This window comes from Falco cherrug, chromosome 7 (assembly GCF_023634085.1).
Source record: "Falco cherrug isolate bFalChe1 chromosome 7, bFalChe1.pri, whole genome shotgun sequence".
NCBI lineage: Eukaryota > Metazoa > Chordata > Aves > Falconiformes > Falconidae > Falco > Falco cherrug.
The window spans coordinates 27,492,306-27,510,813 of NC_073703.1; the positions used below are offsets into that span (position 1 = coordinate 27,492,306).

General features: G+C 36.9%; 1 protein-coding gene across 9 annotated transcripts in view; it reads right to left on the reverse strand.

Annotated features, from left to right (window-relative positions):
- Positions 1 to 251: 251 nt before the first annotated feature.
- Positions 252 to 18,508, reverse strand: part of NIN (ninein) — a 65,556-nt gene continuing 47,299 nt past the window's right edge. For 5 of the 9 annotated variants that reach the window (XM_055716374.1, XM_055716373.1, XM_027800809.2 and 2 more), the window contains 8 exons: positions 17,997 to 18,110; positions 17,135 to 17,281; positions 15,848 to 16,027; positions 15,162 to 15,311; positions 14,529 to 14,627; positions 10,945 to 11,136; positions 5,580 to 5,693; positions 252 to 4,204 (listed from right to left, as the gene is read on the reverse strand). In XM_055716374.1, coding sequence (XP_055572349.1) covers positions 3,995 to 4,204; positions 5,580 to 5,693; positions 10,945 to 11,136; positions 14,529 to 14,627; positions 15,162 to 15,311; positions 15,848 to 16,027; positions 17,135 to 17,281; positions 17,997 to 18,110 — 1,206 coding nt within the window. In that variant the 3' untranslated portion in view covers positions 252 to 3,994. Of the gene's footprint in view, positions 4,205 to 5,579; positions 5,694 to 7,533; positions 8,024 to 9,082; positions 9,130 to 10,944; positions 11,137 to 14,528; positions 14,628 to 15,161; positions 15,312 to 15,847; positions 16,028 to 17,134; positions 17,282 to 17,996; positions 18,111 to 18,508 lie in introns of those variants that run through there. The other 4 variants (XM_027800810.2, XM_055716375.1, XM_005436006.3 and 1 more) reach the window with 4 other exon arrangements.

Sequence of the window (18,508 nt, forward strand, 5' to 3'; positions counted from 1 at the left end):
ATACTTACTCTTCGGTTGAGGGTGGGGTGTGCTTGAAACCAAGCTGTGTGTTTGCTGCCTGTCAGGTTTTTACATTTCAGTCCATTTTGACTTTAATAATGTTAGAAACAACTTTTAGTAGCTGCCAAGCTGTCATAATTATAGCTTTGTGGATGCATTTGATGAATTTGCAGATGATACTTGAAGCACCTACACCTTCCGTGGGAAGATACTGAAATACTTCCATGCCGAATGAAAAACAAAGATGCCACTAGGGATCATACAGTAATTTATTTTTTTTTTCTTTTACATTCATTATAAATAACGTGTAAGTTGGTTCATCTTTCAGTTTTACATGATGTTGTAAGGACAACATACTACACCAGAACAAAACAAACTCAATAGAAAAAAATAAACAATTTTTTTCATTTATACAGCAGTCTTGTGTCATGAAGTGACAGCATCTGACACCAGACGGGAGACTTAACAGGTAAATGATGGAAAACCTGAGAGACAGTGATGTCATTTGCTAAAAGTAAACAAAAGGATTTTACTCCAGATCCAGACTGTTCCCTGCTCTATCTTACATACAATCTGGCTAAAAATCAAATACTGCAATATTTTTTTTCCCAATCAGAATTCAAAGAATTCCATTTTCCTTGTATTTAAAGTGGTAATTGGAGAATGTGCAGCAATGTACACTTTTAAATAATTCTAAATTGACAATTAGCTCTTCAACTGTGTGAATTTAATACACACGAATTTAACTTTGGGTCTCTTCTCTTCCAGAACTCCCAACCAGAGATATCTATGTGCCTTTATTTTCACAGTGATTCATAAAGCAAGGGCTGAAAACATTTAAAACACCTTCTGATAATAAAGTAGTTAATACCTTAATTGGCAAGACCTGTTGTATGAATGAGGCCTAGAAATCCAGTGACTTTCGACTGGTACAATAGCATTAAATACTTTGGTATCTTTAAAATGCCTGTACTGCATAGGAGACACATTCATGCAAAAAAGACCACTAATGCTTAATAACTTACACGTTTATATGCTTATTTTCAGTAGCCTAGACTTTGTAAAACTAGCTGCTTCTCTTCTGAGCTGACACAATGAACCAATAAGCAACACGACACTCGTTTGTAAGCAGCATTACCTTTCTCTGTGTTCCCCCCATTTGCGAAGGGATTGTCCTGAATTGTCCTGTAGCAACAAAAACAGTACAGTACGGAAAGGTTCTGGAATATGTAATTACAAAAGGCACTTCTGAGAATTAATTCACACAAATATTCCAGTGAAATTGGAGTTTTGTCTAAAAACATTTCCCAAACATTTTCCTCCTTTTCCTCCTACTCTTTCCTGTGGTTAGGTTAGTTTTCTGAAGCTAACAGTGAAAGAAAAGTAGAGCAAGGTAGGAGAAGGGTGAGAAAGAGAGAAGTCAAAGTCCCTTTTCTCTGTTTCTCCCTTTTGTTCCAACATCTGGGCTCCCTTTTTGGTACTGTGCTCTAGAAATGTCTGTATGTTTGGTTTACAACAGCCTGGTAACTAGCAGGAGATTAAAAGAACTATTTAAGTAGTCTAGCCTTTAAAACTGAGTGATGAAATTGCACAATAGTTTAAGTGAAGTACTCATTCTTTCTGTTCAGTGTTCAAACTTTGGTCACGGATGGAGCATTGGCAGTAAACCTAGTTCAAGATACGAAGTAGTATTAAAATGTGCTAGCTAGTAATATTTTTCCAAATACTGTTCATCTGAACCTCATTTACATTGTTTCCTGGAAGTATTTTGAAACTGCTGATTTCTGTAACATAGACATGGTTTTAGGGTGTGTTCAATTACCGTATTGCGAACACACAGCCCCAGTGCCCACACATAGAGGTTTATTATAACTGATAACATTTACTGATTCATACTAAAAGAAACAAGATCTCCCTACTTCAGATTTTTAAAAGCTCTGATTTACATCAATGCAGTTCGTCAATTTGACACATTTCAAATTTGTGGAAAAAATTTTGCAGTCTCTGAAAAACAGGGTATGTAAATCCCTGAATTTGAGATTACTTAGAAAAATACCCAGTATAGGCATTTAGAATAGCAGTGAAATAATTTATAAGGACTTTGTGGTACTCCAACATGTTGTTCTTAGGTGATTTTATTTCCATTTCCACTATGTTGCTTGCATAAAGCAATGAGAGAGGAGGAGAGGAGGTCATACCCTGTATGTCTAGTCCCTCAACCCTCCAAAGTCACTAAGTAACCACGTAGACATAGATAGCATCCCCTACAGCCACATGCTAATCAGTACTGCGTGAAAGTCTTTTCCTGTAGGTTACTCCACAGCTTGTAGGCAGTATTATCCCATTTTCTGGGGGACTTTTGGCTCATTGCAAATGCTGTCAGAATTGCCACCTTGCTAGCAGCCTTGGAGACAAAATATCTCACCATCTTCCTCTGTGTTTTCAATTCATGCATATTTAAGGAGCCCCAGTTTCAAGTATTGCCAGTACGGCCCCTTTCACCAGTTTTATTTACATTGTTCGAATGTATCTTACTGGTCTGATGGAGGCAAGGCAGTGGCAGGGCATTTAGACTATTTGCACTAATAGTTTATATACAAGCATTTCAGCATGCAAAGTCTTATTCAACTGCTTTTGTGTCGGACCCCTCTCAGTCTTGAAGGTGTTGCAGAAAGCTTGCATTTCCCCAGCTGTATCGACTGCTTAAGTAGGAGGTACCGCCTGTCATTACCAACCTTGAAGCTGTTCGACCTTCATGACTACAGCACTTCTGCATGTTGGTCTAGGAGTACTAAGGTAATATTCATCCAAATATGATTTGGTTTATCCTGCTTTTCCTAATGCATATTTATCTTCACCAATTGACATGAATCTCCACATGTACAATGTTGAAGGAAGCTAATTTAGGCTATTACTCCCTGAGTACTTCATATTCACATTGAATATGTTTCTTCACAATTAATTACAAACTTAGATTCTGTACTAGGATCTACTACTACAAAAGCCTTTCCAAATTATCACTTGGGTCAAAACGAACACTGCACTAATGACAAAGGTCCATGTTTGTGAGGCCTAATGACAGGATTTCACAAAATCATTCAAGTCCCCCTCTTCATTCTTCTACCAGTTGTTTAATAAACTCCACTGCTTTACTGAATTTACAAATTACATAAACAGAATTCACATTTCACTTCTGTTCAGTGACTCTTCCTTATATAACATTTCTACACACAAAATAATTAAGGCCTCTATAATTTTTAAGTTGTCTGGCAGCACAGCTTTAAAAAAAAAAAAAAAGTAGTAGTCTCTATTTGCCATCAGGGAAACTTCTTCAGATGAAATACTGTTACACTTAGTTGGAGGCAGAGGTCTATTTATGTATTTTTAAGAAAATCTTTTTTCTGAGCTCTGAAGAGAAACAGCCATGAAGAATAACCCAGAAGCCTAATGCATCAAGTGGAGCATATTGCTTTACAGAAACCACAACCAGTTTGCAGGACACAGACCGTATCAGGAAAGTCTTGCTTTCAATAGCAATTACACTGCTAGTGTTGAAGACTGACCTATCAATATTACTAGGTTTGGACCATGAAGTATTCCAGAAAGCCAAAAATATTTTGAAGTTTTGAATTCAGTAAGGTAAGTTTGCATTAGACCTTGGCTTCAATCTAGATAGGAATAATCGATTCAGTACAGTAAATTCAGAATTTATACTTTAAATTAAAACCAAAGTATCAAAATAAGTTAACCTAGAAAAACATACGTCTTTTTTTACACAGTGAAGATTACTTTTAGGCAAAACTTAGCAGAAAAATAGTTTGGGAATAAACAAAATTCTTCTTTTGGCAGTGTCCAGTTTGGGATTTAGCTCTGTCCTCTCCTTGGAGGCACCTGTTAACTAAAATTCATCAGTACAAAAAGGCAACACAGTGAAAAGCTGAAATATTAACATTTCAGTAAAGTGCATGGGTCTGTGGCATATTTAATGGCTTTGCTATGACCTTATCTCGGATGCTGAATTAAATGATGGGGATGCCAGGTTCTTTACTATTCTATTGAGGTTGGCAATTTTTTCTTCTAGTAAATAGTTTTTCCTTTCAGCAGTTTTCTGCCGCTGTTCTGTCATCTCCAAAGCCTTCAGCAGTTGTGCATTCTCAACATAGAGATCCTTGACCATTGCATCTGCTTTAGTGTTCTTTGAAAGCTGAATTGTGAATAGAACATTAATTACTCAGCAAATTAAAAGCAAAAAACCCCAAAACAAACAAGCAAAACAAAATTAAAAGCAAAAACAGTGCTGGGAAAGTAGTTGAATGTGTTTATTGTAAGTGAAATATCAAAGGAAGATAACCCAGCCATTTTTTCTTATTTTCCTTTGTTAAAAACCTGTATGTTTGTGGAGTCATCATAGATACTATGAATATTTTGAAACTGGTAAGACTTTCTAAGGAGATTAGGCAGATGACAGAGGGCTTCAAATGAGTCTTGTCAGATGAGTACTGCTTTATAGCGTTTGTACTCTAAGGATAAATCTAGTTCACAATAGAATCCACAAGCCCAGTGATCCCATAGAGATACTTCCTCCAAGGTTTGGACTATCAGCACCTCCTAAAAAATTGGGGAGCATAGCCTAGCACTTGTCTACATGCTTTTGGGAACAGCCCTTTGGCAGGAGGCCCTGTCAGTATAGCACTTCCTTAACATAGAAGAGGAAACCGTACCTCAGTAGAAAACAGACATTGTTACCATATCATGCCTAAGTGCTCAAAAGCCACCTTTTCCTCCACTACTGAGGACTTCTGAAGGTGGCAGACAGTAAATTCAGAATTTATACTTTAAATTAAAACCAAAGTATCAAAATAAGTTAACCTAGAAAAACATACGTCTTTTTTTACACAGTGAAGATTACTTTTAGGCAAAACTTAGCAGAAAAATAGTTTGGGAATAAACAAAATTCTTCTTTTGGCAGTGTCCAGTTTGGGATTTAGCTCTGTCCTCTCCTTGGAGGCACCTGTTAACTAAAATTCATCAGTACAAAAAGGCAACACAGTGAAAAGCTGAAATATTAACATTTCAGCAAAGTGCATGGGTCTGTGGCATATTTAATGGCTTTGCTATGACCTTATCTCGGATGCTGAATTAAATGATGGGGATGCCATCAAATGAAGGTGGCAAGAACAAAAACACCAAAACCAAGTCAAGCAAGGGATGTGTTGGGGCAGGGGGCATCAAGAAATCAATCATTGTACAGTAATCCTGTCTGTCCGCCTTTTTCCTCCTTTTCTAAAAAACTTTTCCACTTAGGATACTTGGCTGGAATTTGGTGTTTGTTTCCTAACTTTAAGGGCACCAGCACACCAAACAAGCACAGCTTTTAGGAAATTAATGAGTGGTGGATTCAGTCCCCAGTTTGGAATTTTAGGAAGTTGTGGGCAAATATGCTGTACTTTAGCTCAGAGGCATTAAAATAACAAGTACCTTTAACTTTATTCTAAGCAAGAATGGCTTGGCAGCTTTTATCCACTTAGTTGTTTATGGAAGTAACAGGGATGATTTGAGGAAAGAGTAAGAATACTTACTTGTTCTTTCAGCTGATTTACTTTATCTTGGAGAAGCCTCTTCACAAGCCTTAGTTTCTGTTCAACATCCATCATACGTTCTTCCATCATTTTTAGAAGCTGCTCATGACTCCCCTGGAAAGCAACATTTACGTGAAACTCGGTTAACAAAAAACAGTTCACATTTACCAGTCTCCTTCAGTTTATACTTAAGAAAACAGCTGGCACTTCACATTTGAATCTATTTTAAAGAGTCAAATGAATTAATAAGCCATTCATGGAAATAAAATGTTATGGCAACACTTAAAGGACACTTGCAGCATTGAGCTAGTTTTCCAAGTCTAAATTACACTTGACATTACCAGATCTAAGAAAAATTGATATAAAATTCTAAGTTCTTAGATAGATTTGGATAACTTCCTTTTCTTGTTCTTAGGTGCTGCCATATTTCTGTTGAATACGGCAAACAAAACACCAATCAAAATCTTAAGACTTTTCTAAAAATATTAAGGTGAAGTCACAAGGGCACATTTAACAGCGTAACTCTGCCACACTAAAGGCCCCTTGAAATTGAGTAATATCCTAAAAAACATAGGATACTGTTATCCCAAACTTGATTTGTTACAGGTGGGTTTTTTTTAGATTAGTTGTTGGTAACTAATGTTGCCAAATAGTAGCTCTAAAATGATTTTACTCTTTTTCTTTAGTGAGGTTAACAGAGCCTTAACTAAAAGCATAAAAACCTGAGTGTCATGAGGGTGTCTGTTACACCAACATTAGAGTGAAATTCTCCCAAATGAATTAGAAACACCAGGAACTACAGGAAAGCTTGTTTGTATTTGGGAACTTTAGACAATCAACTGCAGAGAAAAGAGATTCTTTATTTTAATGCTAGCTTGCTACTCTAATTCTAAGAAGTCATCTGAGATTAACTTTGAGAAATCCCCAAAACATAATTCGATCAAAACCAAAGTACCTTCACACACATGGAAGTGAATAAATGAAAAACTGAGGGAGGAGTGTTGTTTCGGGTAGGTAGCTGCTCATGGAAACTGCTGTAAAAAGATGCCCTTAAGGGAGTGACTGAAGTCTGCTCAACTTTTTATTAGTTACACCACCAGAAACTTCTTAAGTTTGTGTATGGGGTTATATGACCATTTAGCTTGTGTAAAAATTGAAAAAAGTTACATTACAGTCTTAGAGAAAGTTGCTGTACAGTGTTGTTGGACTGGATATTTTTCTGGATTAAAAAAAGTATTATTAAACAGAATTAGCAGGGAACACTCTAGCCCAATTATCTTGAGCTATCTTTTTAAATTTGATTGGAATTCAAAACCATGGCTGACTGTTAACACTCCATAGGGTTTGCAGGAACCTTGAGTGAGTAGTTAACTGGAAGTTAAGAGTTAGGTATTGAGACCACTGTGTGATCCCTGTTTTTTGGTTTAAAGCTTATTTAAGAATGTTCTGTCTTAACTTCATATGATTTCATATTTAATGGGAGAAGCCAGCTCAAGCATTAGCTTCCAGGTCATTAGAAAGGTAGGAACAAAAAGATCTCTGAAAGCAAACAGCTGAAACTGTTCATAGTTCCAAACTAGAAAAATCATAGGCCTTAATGAGGTGTTTTGCTGACCCACTGAAGTATTAAAAACCCCCACAACCTAGTTTAATCTAGTAATCTGAGACAAAAGAAAAACCTTTAAGGAATGTTACCCAAGAAACAAGTGTGTTAATAATTCTCCCTTTTTGGGCAGAATATGCCCGTGTACTATGCAAATTCTTTTCTTAAATGCAGAGGTATGTCCGCTGAAGTGAAGCTGAGTGGCTATACTTAAGTACATCCCCTATTACAAAACTTTCCCAGAAGTCCTGATATGACAATCCTCAGTATCAAAGACATTCTGTCTAAAATTTGTTCATTATGCTCATAAAGCTGAAACTATTGATACTATTAAGACAAGAGACATTCTGTTTAAAAAAAAATTTTATTTTTCATTTACATCAAAAAATGTCATCTTTCCCTGTTAAAAAGTTTATACATCTTATACAAAAATGCAGTATAAATACCCCAGATTTTCTTCAAATCTCATATAAAATTAGTACCATTTGAGAAAAATAGTCTCTTTCCACACTGAACAGCTCCACATTTTAAATAACATAAATAAACAGTATTTGTAACAAATTAAAAAAGACAGTTTATGAACTTTCACAAAATAGCTTCTAGACAAATAAATAGGAAATAACACTGTGGAGATTTTTTCTTTTTTTTCCTCTTTTTTTTTTTTTTTTTAAAAAAAAAGCACAAAATAATTTGATCCTCAAGTTTCTCAGCTTATGCCAGTTCGTGTGTTTGTGTGTGTTTGTCATGGTAAGGAATGAGATCATAAGCAGCCAAGCTGTCAGAGGTGCCCGATCCTCCGGTAGGAATCTGCATGCACTGCTCGCTGCTCCGGTAGCAAGGCCTAGAGAAAGAAGGCAAGTGGGATACTTCACCCTGATATCCAGATTTTCTTTTAAATATGTACGTATATTAAAGCAAACCACCAATACAAGCAAAGCAAGCAACACAAGACAAACAAAAACACACACAAAAGAAAACATGCAGAGTATCACATATTATATTCTCTAAATACTAGTATTAGCACTACATGTAGGCAATTGAGGAGATATTCAGGATGCATTTTCTAGATGTAAGGACTCTTCAGGTGGCTTATCCATGGTTTTTGAGGCATTTAAAAAGATCAGTGGCAGTGATTAACTGCAATTAGCAAAGCAATTTTCTTAGAGGAAATTATCTGCCACTATATACTTGTGTGTATATATATATATATATAATCTCACAGATTGCCGAATAGCATTTGTGATAAATGTGGTCCAACTGACCTCTGAAAACTTATCTGCATTTTTATTTTAAATCTAGTTGTAAGTCTTTTCCTGAGACAGGTGAACAAGCTGTTGGTCAGAGGTGATTTGAATTTTTAAATGAAAAGCTGAAGAAAGGGGAAGTTGAGCATCTTTAAGTACTCTGAACAAAAATATTGGTTAGCAGAGGTTCTAAAACAACTTCAGAAAACGTTGGGTCACTAACAGGCTCCCAAATCTAGTTACTGAGGAAGGAATATCAGAAGAAAGTGCAGTGATTGCTACTGCGCAGCAGGCATGAGACAGCAGAAACAGTCATTTGGAATTGAGAAGAGTCCAGACAGGTTAACACAGTAGAAAAGGCTCAGGAGTTTTAATTTAGTGAAATTTGAACATATGACAGTAGCCTTTGGAGGACAGTAGCTCAAGACTGACTGTAAAATGAATGAGAACACAGGCCACCACTGCCATGATCAAAAAAGCAATGAAAATTGCAAAGCATGATGAACACAAACTCCAGAAAGGAGAGGGATAACTTTGGATACCTTATTACACAGAAGAACTCAGGATCTAAGAAAGCTGCAAAGTGCAAAGCAGCAGCAGCAAAACTAGGTGATTAAGGTTACACAGAAAGCACGGAGATAACCTGACGTACTCACTGGTGAAAAGATGATGAAGAGGGATTAGGATGCAATTTTTCAAGATGCTAAAGGGGACATTAAAATGGACATAAGCTCAACTAAATGTTAACCCTAAGAATCAGGATGACTAAGAAAAAAATCAACAGTGAGAATTAAAGCAAGATGTGCTTACAGAAACATCAAAATTCAGACAAACTGAAACAAATTTGGCCTTGTCTACAGTTGTAGAATGCACGTGTTTAATAATGATTTTAGAAAGTTATCTAGTAAAGCCCATAAAAAAAAAAAAGCCATAGAAGATGTTATAAACACTTGAAGCAAAAAACTCCAAACACCATAAACCTAATAAAGTGCATTAGTGCATTGACAGCAAATATTTGCAAAGCCTCTCCAAGTATTTTTAATTTCATTAAGCTTTGCAGAATAAAAGCTTTTACAGGAAATGTACAAGTGATTTACCTGTAGAACTACAAGTTGCAGGATATGACTAGTTTGCAAATTGTTTCTCAGGCTTTCAAAGGCAAAATGACAAAGTCATCACTCCTAATGCAATACACAGCACACTCATTTGTAGATGATACTGCTGTAATATGGCTTTTATTGATTTCAAAATTAAACTGTATGCTCTACTTTCCACTTTACAGGACCAAGTACATTAGCCTGTGGTAATGCACTTCTATTGGGACTCAGCTGAAAGAAAGAGAACCTTACAATTGATTTATTTTTACTTATATTATTTGCTGTTAACTTCTTTTGAGGGTAGGGATTTTGATTTTTTTGCCTTTCTTAAAAGAATTTTTAGTCCAAGTTTCAGAAGCTTAGAAACTATTACTGCATATACTCTCTCCATAATACCTTTATTCCAGAATACCCCGTTAACGTGTTCAGAGATTTTTGAGCTTCAAAGTTGTTTTTTTTAAAAACATGACTGCAATTTCAGTTTAAAATGTAAAGGTGTGGTGGTGGTGGTTTTTTTTCTAACAGATTAATAGAAGTGTTAGTATTTTATCTAAGTTATTTAGAGCTTTGTATTTTCTCATAAGATCAAGTTGCAATATTATTTTAAGGCCTATGGCCTGAGCCATAGCTTTACAGATTTAGAGATCTGGTTACTTTTTGAAACAGAGTGTCATTTGGCAAGCCTAGTCCCCAAGCTTAATTTTTATATGGGAGATGCAAACTTTTCTACCTATTGCCTTTAATTCAGTTTTACACGTTAAAACCCCCAAAAAACACTAAGAATGACTCTGCCCAATAAGTGCAGTAGATGTCATCTTCCTGTGAATTAAGATATTTTATTCTTTTTGATCCTCAGAATTGCCAATGTTGAAGTTTCTATGTAACAGTAATGGTGTTCTCCAGTGTCTTGCCTTATGGCCAAATAAAGATAGGCTGACCTTAGAAAAAAAGATTAAGTTGCTTGTATTCTGCTCTGCTACAGCTGACAGAACTCTGTATGACAGCAACAGCCCAAACTAGTATTTTGTGTGTGATGGGTATGTGCTTGTGCAATATGTGGTGTAGTGTATTCTTTAAAACAATGATTCCAGACATAGACATTAGGTAAAGAAAACAAAACCAAAAAACCCCCCCACCCTATAAACACTTACTGCACATTGATCAGAAGGAGAAAAGCCAGTTGAATGTGGATGGGGGTGTTTTTTATTTCAAAAGATTAAGATGACTTCAGAATTAAGCGATGGCTCAAGCTATATATGCTAAATAACAGAGGTTTTGTATATATCTTTGATAGAATGAATTTTAATTTTCATTTTTGAACTGGCATAAACAGAGAATGGATCTCATCAGAATTGAAAAACCAAGAAAACTAACCAGGTACCCTTTTAAAGTTGTAACCTGCAGAGTAATGAGAGCTTTACCTGTTGCATGTTTGTTTCAGAGGGTCTACTTTCAAGTTCTTCCTGAAGACGTTGACTCCTCCTCTCTGCTTGTAGGAGCTGGTGTTGGAGCTGCAGGAACTGTTCCTTGGGCACCATTGCACAGCCTTGCTGCTGGAGCTCCCGGGAGTGCGGAGGCTGGCTAAGCATCACACTGCCGCTTGAGTGGAGCATCTGAAGACCAAAGGACATCAACCGTCAGGAGAAAGCAGCACTGCTGTTCACACAAGGTATCTGTCAGCAATGTGCTAGACATCAGGTTACTCTTGAACAATTTCTTGTATGCAAGAGAAACTAGCCTGAACTTGGTAACGCAAACTAGACAGCTTTTACCTTTCCAGTGGAAAAAAGATGCATCTTTACATGCAGTTCTGAAGTCTAAAGGAATCCAAGGATCGATTCATATTTTCAGACCTAAATTACAAAATCATTGCATTTCTGATTAAATCCTATCAGTTAAATGGGCCTGTTATGAGGTTTAACTTCATGGTCTTTTTTAATTTTAACCTTGATCTTAGCAGCTTTTCTAAAAATACTATCCACTTACAAATAAAAGCACTAGCACAAGACAGGCTTAAGCTGTCCACCAGTGCCAATTATTTCTAGTCTTTAATCTAATCTAAGATGGAGAGATAACATTCTCAAAAACAAAACAAATTTTCGGTGTAATGTGTGATGACTTAATTTGATGCCAGCTGCTATATTACATTCAGAATTCAGTATTTAGAATCCCATCTATCTTTCCTTGCGTTCACTACTACACTAGAAATTTTAACACATTTTACAATTTTAATTTCAAGACACGCCACAAGCAGAGTTTGATGGCAAGTCTGGAGTCCTCCCAAGTGTCTGTGCTGCATGAGCAAAGGTACACTCAGAGAGGCCCTTGACATATGGATACATGATACATTTGGAATTAAACTACCTCAGATTGCATGTCTTGCTTTCATCTCACATCATGGGATGCTGCTCCCAAGCAATGCCATGACAGTTAGTGGATGAAGGTGGCTAGAAGAGAGGCATTTCTGGTGTTGCCTTACTACAGAAGCATTGCATCCACAATAGCCCAAGTTAGATAAACTGGCCCAGCATTAGACGAACTTTCAGTCAATATTAAAAGCCAAGATAGCCACGTGAAACAATTTAACATTTTTCTAGACTAAAGTAAAATCCAGGTAAGACTAGCTCGCAGTTGTAATAGTTGATAATACTAAAAAAAAGGACCAGGACTGTACAGTAAACCCCCTGATGTTCAAAGATGACTTGCAGCTTGAATGTAGGAAGAAAGTATTAATCTGATACAAAAAGGACCCCAGCTGACCACATCATAAAATTCTCACCTCTTATCTCAAAACCATTATTCTGTTCCCTTAGGAAAAGGCATATAAGATTGTGTTAGTGGTTTTAATTTTCCTTTCACAAATTGTAGAATTAAGGCCTCAATTCATAATCATATTTCAGTTACTGAGCTCATTTATAATATAAACTGTAAGCATTTTTCATAATGGTGCAGCTCTTCTGGCCATGTTAATATAGGTACATCTCTGCTGGTCCAGGTAAACAGAAAATAGATTCGTAAGTACTTTAAAATAAAACTATTTGTAGTTCAAGCTGTCAGGAGGTTCTCTTGAATCAACTAGTCTGTAAAGGAGCTATTTTTTCACTGACAATATAAACAGTGAAAACAATGAAATTTTGATGGAATTTGTTTAGAGTTTCATGTAACATTGTGAAGCATGTGAGATCTAATGAAGGGGCTGAAGAAACAGTCAATGTTAACAGCATCTTAAAATTAAATACCAATTGCGTGGCTAACTAGAACAATATAGTTGTGCTGTATTCATCTTTGGAAGAAAGTGGAACAATAATGAACCTGCTAAAACTATTAGGGGTGATAGCATGATCACGGATCAGTTAAAATATTAAGGAAACATATGACAGTCTGGTGAAAAAGCATGCAGATATCAGAGGTAAATATGCAAACACCTTCAAGCCTCACGGTCAGCGGTTTCAAAGGAAAGGGTTGAGCCACTTTTCATTTTGTTATAATCATTTAATTCTTTTGAATGTAATTGGTTATTTCTCTCCATTTTCATGGCAATGCTTGGTGTACAGTATCAAATTGCACGATACACTAACCACAGAGAAGTTAGTGCAGCTGTCGAAGTTAAAATCTACATAAAAATGAATAGTGGCTTCTTTACTTAAAAGATGCATGGAATAATAATAATAAAAAAAAATAACTATAAAAAAGAAATGTTTTCTCCATGCTGTGGTAGTACATTGAAAATGATTGCTCTACCTTCGCACACTATTTCAGAAAGAGAACTGCACCCTTCTCTGCTAGTTCCAACCACTGAGTTCTAGACAGGTTAGCCATGAACAAAAGGAGAACAGGTACAAAAGAGAAAGTTAGAAGTCATAAAGCACTAAGTGAATGTTACACACACCTGCTGGGAAAATGTTATCAGGAGTAACAGAAGCCCGGCATGTTTGAAATACAAATTTTAGGAAAAAACACTATTCCATGCTTGATGTTTATACCAAAGCATTTAACAGTGTTTGGAATTTTCCCAAACCTTAATTAAGACTATATAAACAAAAGCACAGGGCATATAAACAGTCTTTTCAATAACTTGTCAAAATCTCATCTTTTCTAATTAAGTTTTTTACAGTTTTACAGGTAATTACATGGTATGTTCAAACGCCTCCCATTTGCTCTTTTGATGAAAAACATGAAGCCTTTTAATAAACAGTGGTGTAAAAGCCTCACGTAGAAGACACTTTGATTTATGGAACAAGTCAAAAATGTGTTTTGTTGAGTTTTTTTAGTAATATGTTTTAAACTCAAATTTAAAACATCAAGTTTAGGCAGGACTGCTGAGAGACAACTTGGAGATCTAGCCTGACTTTAAGGGATACACCAACTTCACATAGTTGAAGCTTGTCCGTTCTTGTAACCAAGGGCACCTAAGAATTACGGAGTTTTCTTAACATCCAGCGTGATTTGTCTCCAGCAGTACTGAACAAACTTCCACATTTACAGCAGCCTTTGGAAGAATTTCAACTGAAGTTTTCACTCATGCCTTTAGATTAACAGCAAGTAGTGGAAATTGTTAGTCTATCACCATCTAGATAAAACAGCAAGGCTTAAATTCAGCAAATTGTTCCCATAGTAACTAAGGACAGGTTTCTACACTAAAAGCAGCATTGCGCAAATATTAGTTAGGAAACTTGAGGTTACACGCTTTAAAAAGAAAGAGGAAAGTGTCAGCCTTGCTTCAAGCACAGAAACAAATTTCTTCGCTATTTGATTTTATATCTGAAGCCTTACATGAATGACGATAAATCACAACATGCTTCAGAGAGGCAAGTTTGCCACACTAACATCTTGATCATGAAAGATGAGATTAGGCATTAGGGGAGACCAATTCTAATTTCAATTAATTCCCTCTGTTCCTACACATCTAGAAGCTGTTTTTAAATAAATTAATAGATTCAGCAGGAAGTGAGATAGTAATAAAGCCCCACACTATTCAGTACAGTCAACACTGATGGAAAAGTACCTCCATTAACTGATCATCCAGTTTGACTTGCTTTTTTCTTAGCCCATCATTTTCTGAGCTGGTTTCCAGTTCACGTTCAAGAGAATTCATCTGACTGATCTATTAAAGACAAGAAGTTTCCTTAGAAAGGTAGTAGTTTCTTATTTTATCCATTTTCTTTTCCCCTGCAATGTGCAAGTCACAAATCATTGCACATCAAGACAATTCAAGATTAAGAGACATAAGTATTTTTGGATAAGTGTAATGCTTTGCTAAAAGTGATGTCTAAGACAATGTTATACAGCATCTCTGACAAGTTTCAAAGAATAAGCAGGGTTTAACCCAAAAGCGGTAATGCTACTGTGTAAGCACTGTGTATTGCAGAGCACTTGAGCAGCCTGCGTTTTGTTTATGGTTCCCATGTTTTACCACTGGAACTGTTTGTGCTGACTAAAAGTCCTGCAACACATCGGCATGGAGTCCCACCCTGCATGCTCTGCAAAAGCACAGAAGATTCTCAGCTCCCTGGGACAGGGTTTCATAAGAGACAAAGAGCGCAAAGCTCGGAGTAAAAGAAAAATCACAGCTTACTACATTAGCTCTTAGAGATGGAAAATACTGCATTGAGTCACATATTTACCATCTAAAACTAACCTTCCTGTTTGCAGATGACAACTCCTTCTGAAGCTGTTCACACTCTCTCTTCAAGCTTAATTTCTCTTGCTCTATGGCTTTGACAATACCCAACTGGCTTTGATGCTTTTGGTGCTTTAGGGAAAGGATAGTAGATTCCAGCTGTCGCATCTAAAGAGACCAGAGATGAAAAAATGTGGAAAGATGTTCCAGACAATTCAAACAAATCAAAGTGCATCTACTTCACTTAAAATACCAAGTACCAATCTATTTTGGACTCATAACAGATTCTGGGTTATTTTTGACATTTTAGCTTTTTAGCAAGAAGGACATCATATTGTCCTTCTTGCCCTTCCTCCTGCCCATAATCTGCCTAATACCGTAAGCCAAGAAATTGCACATGAAGGATGCTAGGAATATTACAAACTTCTTTAAGAAAGGCATTAACTGAAAGTCAGACCAGAACCTTAGACACAAGTTAGCAGGATCTTCTTTTGAAGAAGAGCTGTTTGAAACATCACGAGTGTCTACCTATTCGGTGCAGACAATGGAACACTACTCCATTATGCATTCTTTCTGCAAACCTTTCTATTCAAAACTAAGGAACAATATTCCTTTCCTGTATCACCTATTGCAAAAGAAGAATCATCAAGTTTTGCCTAGCATGCGGGGACCACCTCTGTGATCTGTCATCTTGGTCAGGTTACCTTCTCCCTGGAGTGAGTCAGGTCTGTTTTAGTGCTCTGCACTTCTCTCTGCAGCCTCTCATTCTCCTGCCTGAGCAGCTGCTGCTCCTGTTTTGTCAGCTGGTCCAGTTCATCCCAGTGTATTTGCCTCTGTTGGTCCTGCAGCCCTGAGGAAGGCACAGCCAGTTCTAGAACCCGATTCTTAAGAGACAGAATTGTAGGGTTAGGCCTTAAACAAAGAAGCAGATATTTTCTCTATTCAGGTGGGCTTTAAGTAGGCTTTCAGTAATTGCAGACTCTAAAGTTGCAGGATTCCCATCTTCCTCACAGCTTACACACTTTTCCCCTAAGAAACCCAATGTGCTAATCACAGTGCAAACCCAAAGTGTTTCCCTTTGCTCAAATCATAGATAATAGCTGTGCACTAGAATGGTTGATAGGAGTGCACAGAGTTCAACAACACAAAAAAAAAGCAATTTGTGCTACATTTCAGAGCCCCATCAGGCAAGTAATAAACCCAGTATTATATATTATTCGGTAATAGCTGTAATTTAGTTTCTGTTGTACAATTCTGAAACAGCCTCTTTTCCATGTGGACATTAAATATTCCTTAATTACATGGCAAACAAGCCAAATTACTAACTGAATTCATAATACCAATCCCAAGACTGCTGGCTACAACCTCCTTCAGTTACAGTTCCTCATCAGTTAAGAGAGGCTGATTATAATACTGTGCCTTTCAAAACCAAGTTTGAGTGAAAATTAGATCCCGTCAATTACTCGTTTGATTGTTAATATGTTTATAGTTTTGATAGGTGGAAATTCATATATTGTCCAGAGATATATTTTTTCCCCCCCCAAAGATTTCTTTCAGGGAAGAATGGAAACTCAGGAGATGGGCTGATCATCATCTGTCCTTATGTTCAAAACTTACAAGTTTTTTTAAAAGAAGTTTAAAATCTGCACATTATATACAATCCAACAAGACTAATTATAGTTAACCGTTTTAAAATGGAAAACTACTGAATACAGAAAACATCATTCAAATAGGGCTTTTTCTTGTACCCACCTCCTCTCAGATTTTTTAAATTATGAGCTTTATCACTTGTTTAAAAAAAAATAAATCAATAGTTGCATAACTCAGAGTCTACTTGCTCAAGCCTGCCACATATTTGTGTCCTTTTAGTGGACAGGCAAACGTAAAGAAATAAGTTGGCTACAGTGTCAGGCTAGAGCAGAGCAGCAGCTTGTGTCTGTAAACCCTGGCATGCAAAGTTGACTGACTTTGAGGCACCTGAAGTCCATTACCTTTTCATTGGCATTCTGCAGTTGCTTGTGCAAAGACATCACTTCTTGTTTAAGAGTTTCCTTCTCCTGTTGTGTCACCCGTAAGTCTGATTTTAGTCGGGACATTTGAAGGTTGGTATTTTGCAGCGTTTCATCTAAACTCTGAACCTGTAACGAGCAGGAACACAGCTTGGCATTTACTGGACCAAGATTTCTCATAACCTTGGTCTCCTAGGATGTGTATGCACCACCTATCACACATACTTAGGATCTCTGATGGAAGGAGTGAAGAAGTTATAATGCTGACAGCCCGCTTCAAAAGTGCTAAATGATTTTCTGACTGGCTGTTCCATATCAGTAGCCATCCTCTTTGAATACAGCCACAATACTACATTCAACAGACATCTTCCAGCCCCAAATATTTATTGTGATATGCCAGGAAAAGAAGATTTCTCTTGAATTATTTATTCTTCCTGGCAGCCCATGGCCAACGAGAAATCCCAAGTGAGATCAGCCAAGCAGAGAGACATTTGTTCCCCTCCCCTGCTTGGCAAGGGACAAGCCACTGCCAGAAGAGCAGGGAGCAGAGTTCCTGAAGTATTTTAGGAATAATTGGGCAGAATGAGTTGGCAAAAGTAACTTGGCCATAGACGCAAAACATGGCTTTTTCTCAGGGAAAAAAATCCCTCATTGCATTTAACAAGTTTCCTCTTGTCCTTTAAGAGCATCACTTTGAAAGACCATCAAAGCAGCCATTCTTAGCTGCATGACATCTTTGCATCCATTAGAGGAGGGCTGCTTTTAGTGAGAAAAAAAAAAGCACTACAAGAGATTACAAAAATGCTTTTGATCTAGGGCTATAACAAAAAAATCACTATTATACCTTTTCTTGTGAAACGGTGAGCTGTGTTTTCAGTGTCTGACTCTGCTGTTCCCAGGACTTCTGCTCTTGCTTCAAGCTGCCAATTGCATTCTCTAAGCAGCTTACTTTAGCTACCTGAAATAAGATTACATCTGTAAGCCTGACTCATTCAGGATTTTAACTCAATTTGACTTTGAGAGTTAAGCTAGAGGGAGTTACAGCTATGCAAAGAAAACACGGGAGGGCAAAAAACCCCCTCAGCTCCCAGCCTGAATCTCTACACAACGAGATCATTATTTACAGTGCGCATGCTAGTTACACTGCTTGAGTTCAGAGTTACAAGATGTAAGGCTGCAATAAAAGTGCAAGAACACTGTCTTCCTTGTCCTGCTGCAATGTTTATATCCAGGCCCCTGTTCCTTGCAATGTTTGGAATTTTCTACATAATCAAATTACAGTAAAGCTGTGCTCCAGAATTTAAGCTTTCTCTTTAAGACCAGCTAGGAAAAAAAAAGGCAGGCAATTAAGCTTTT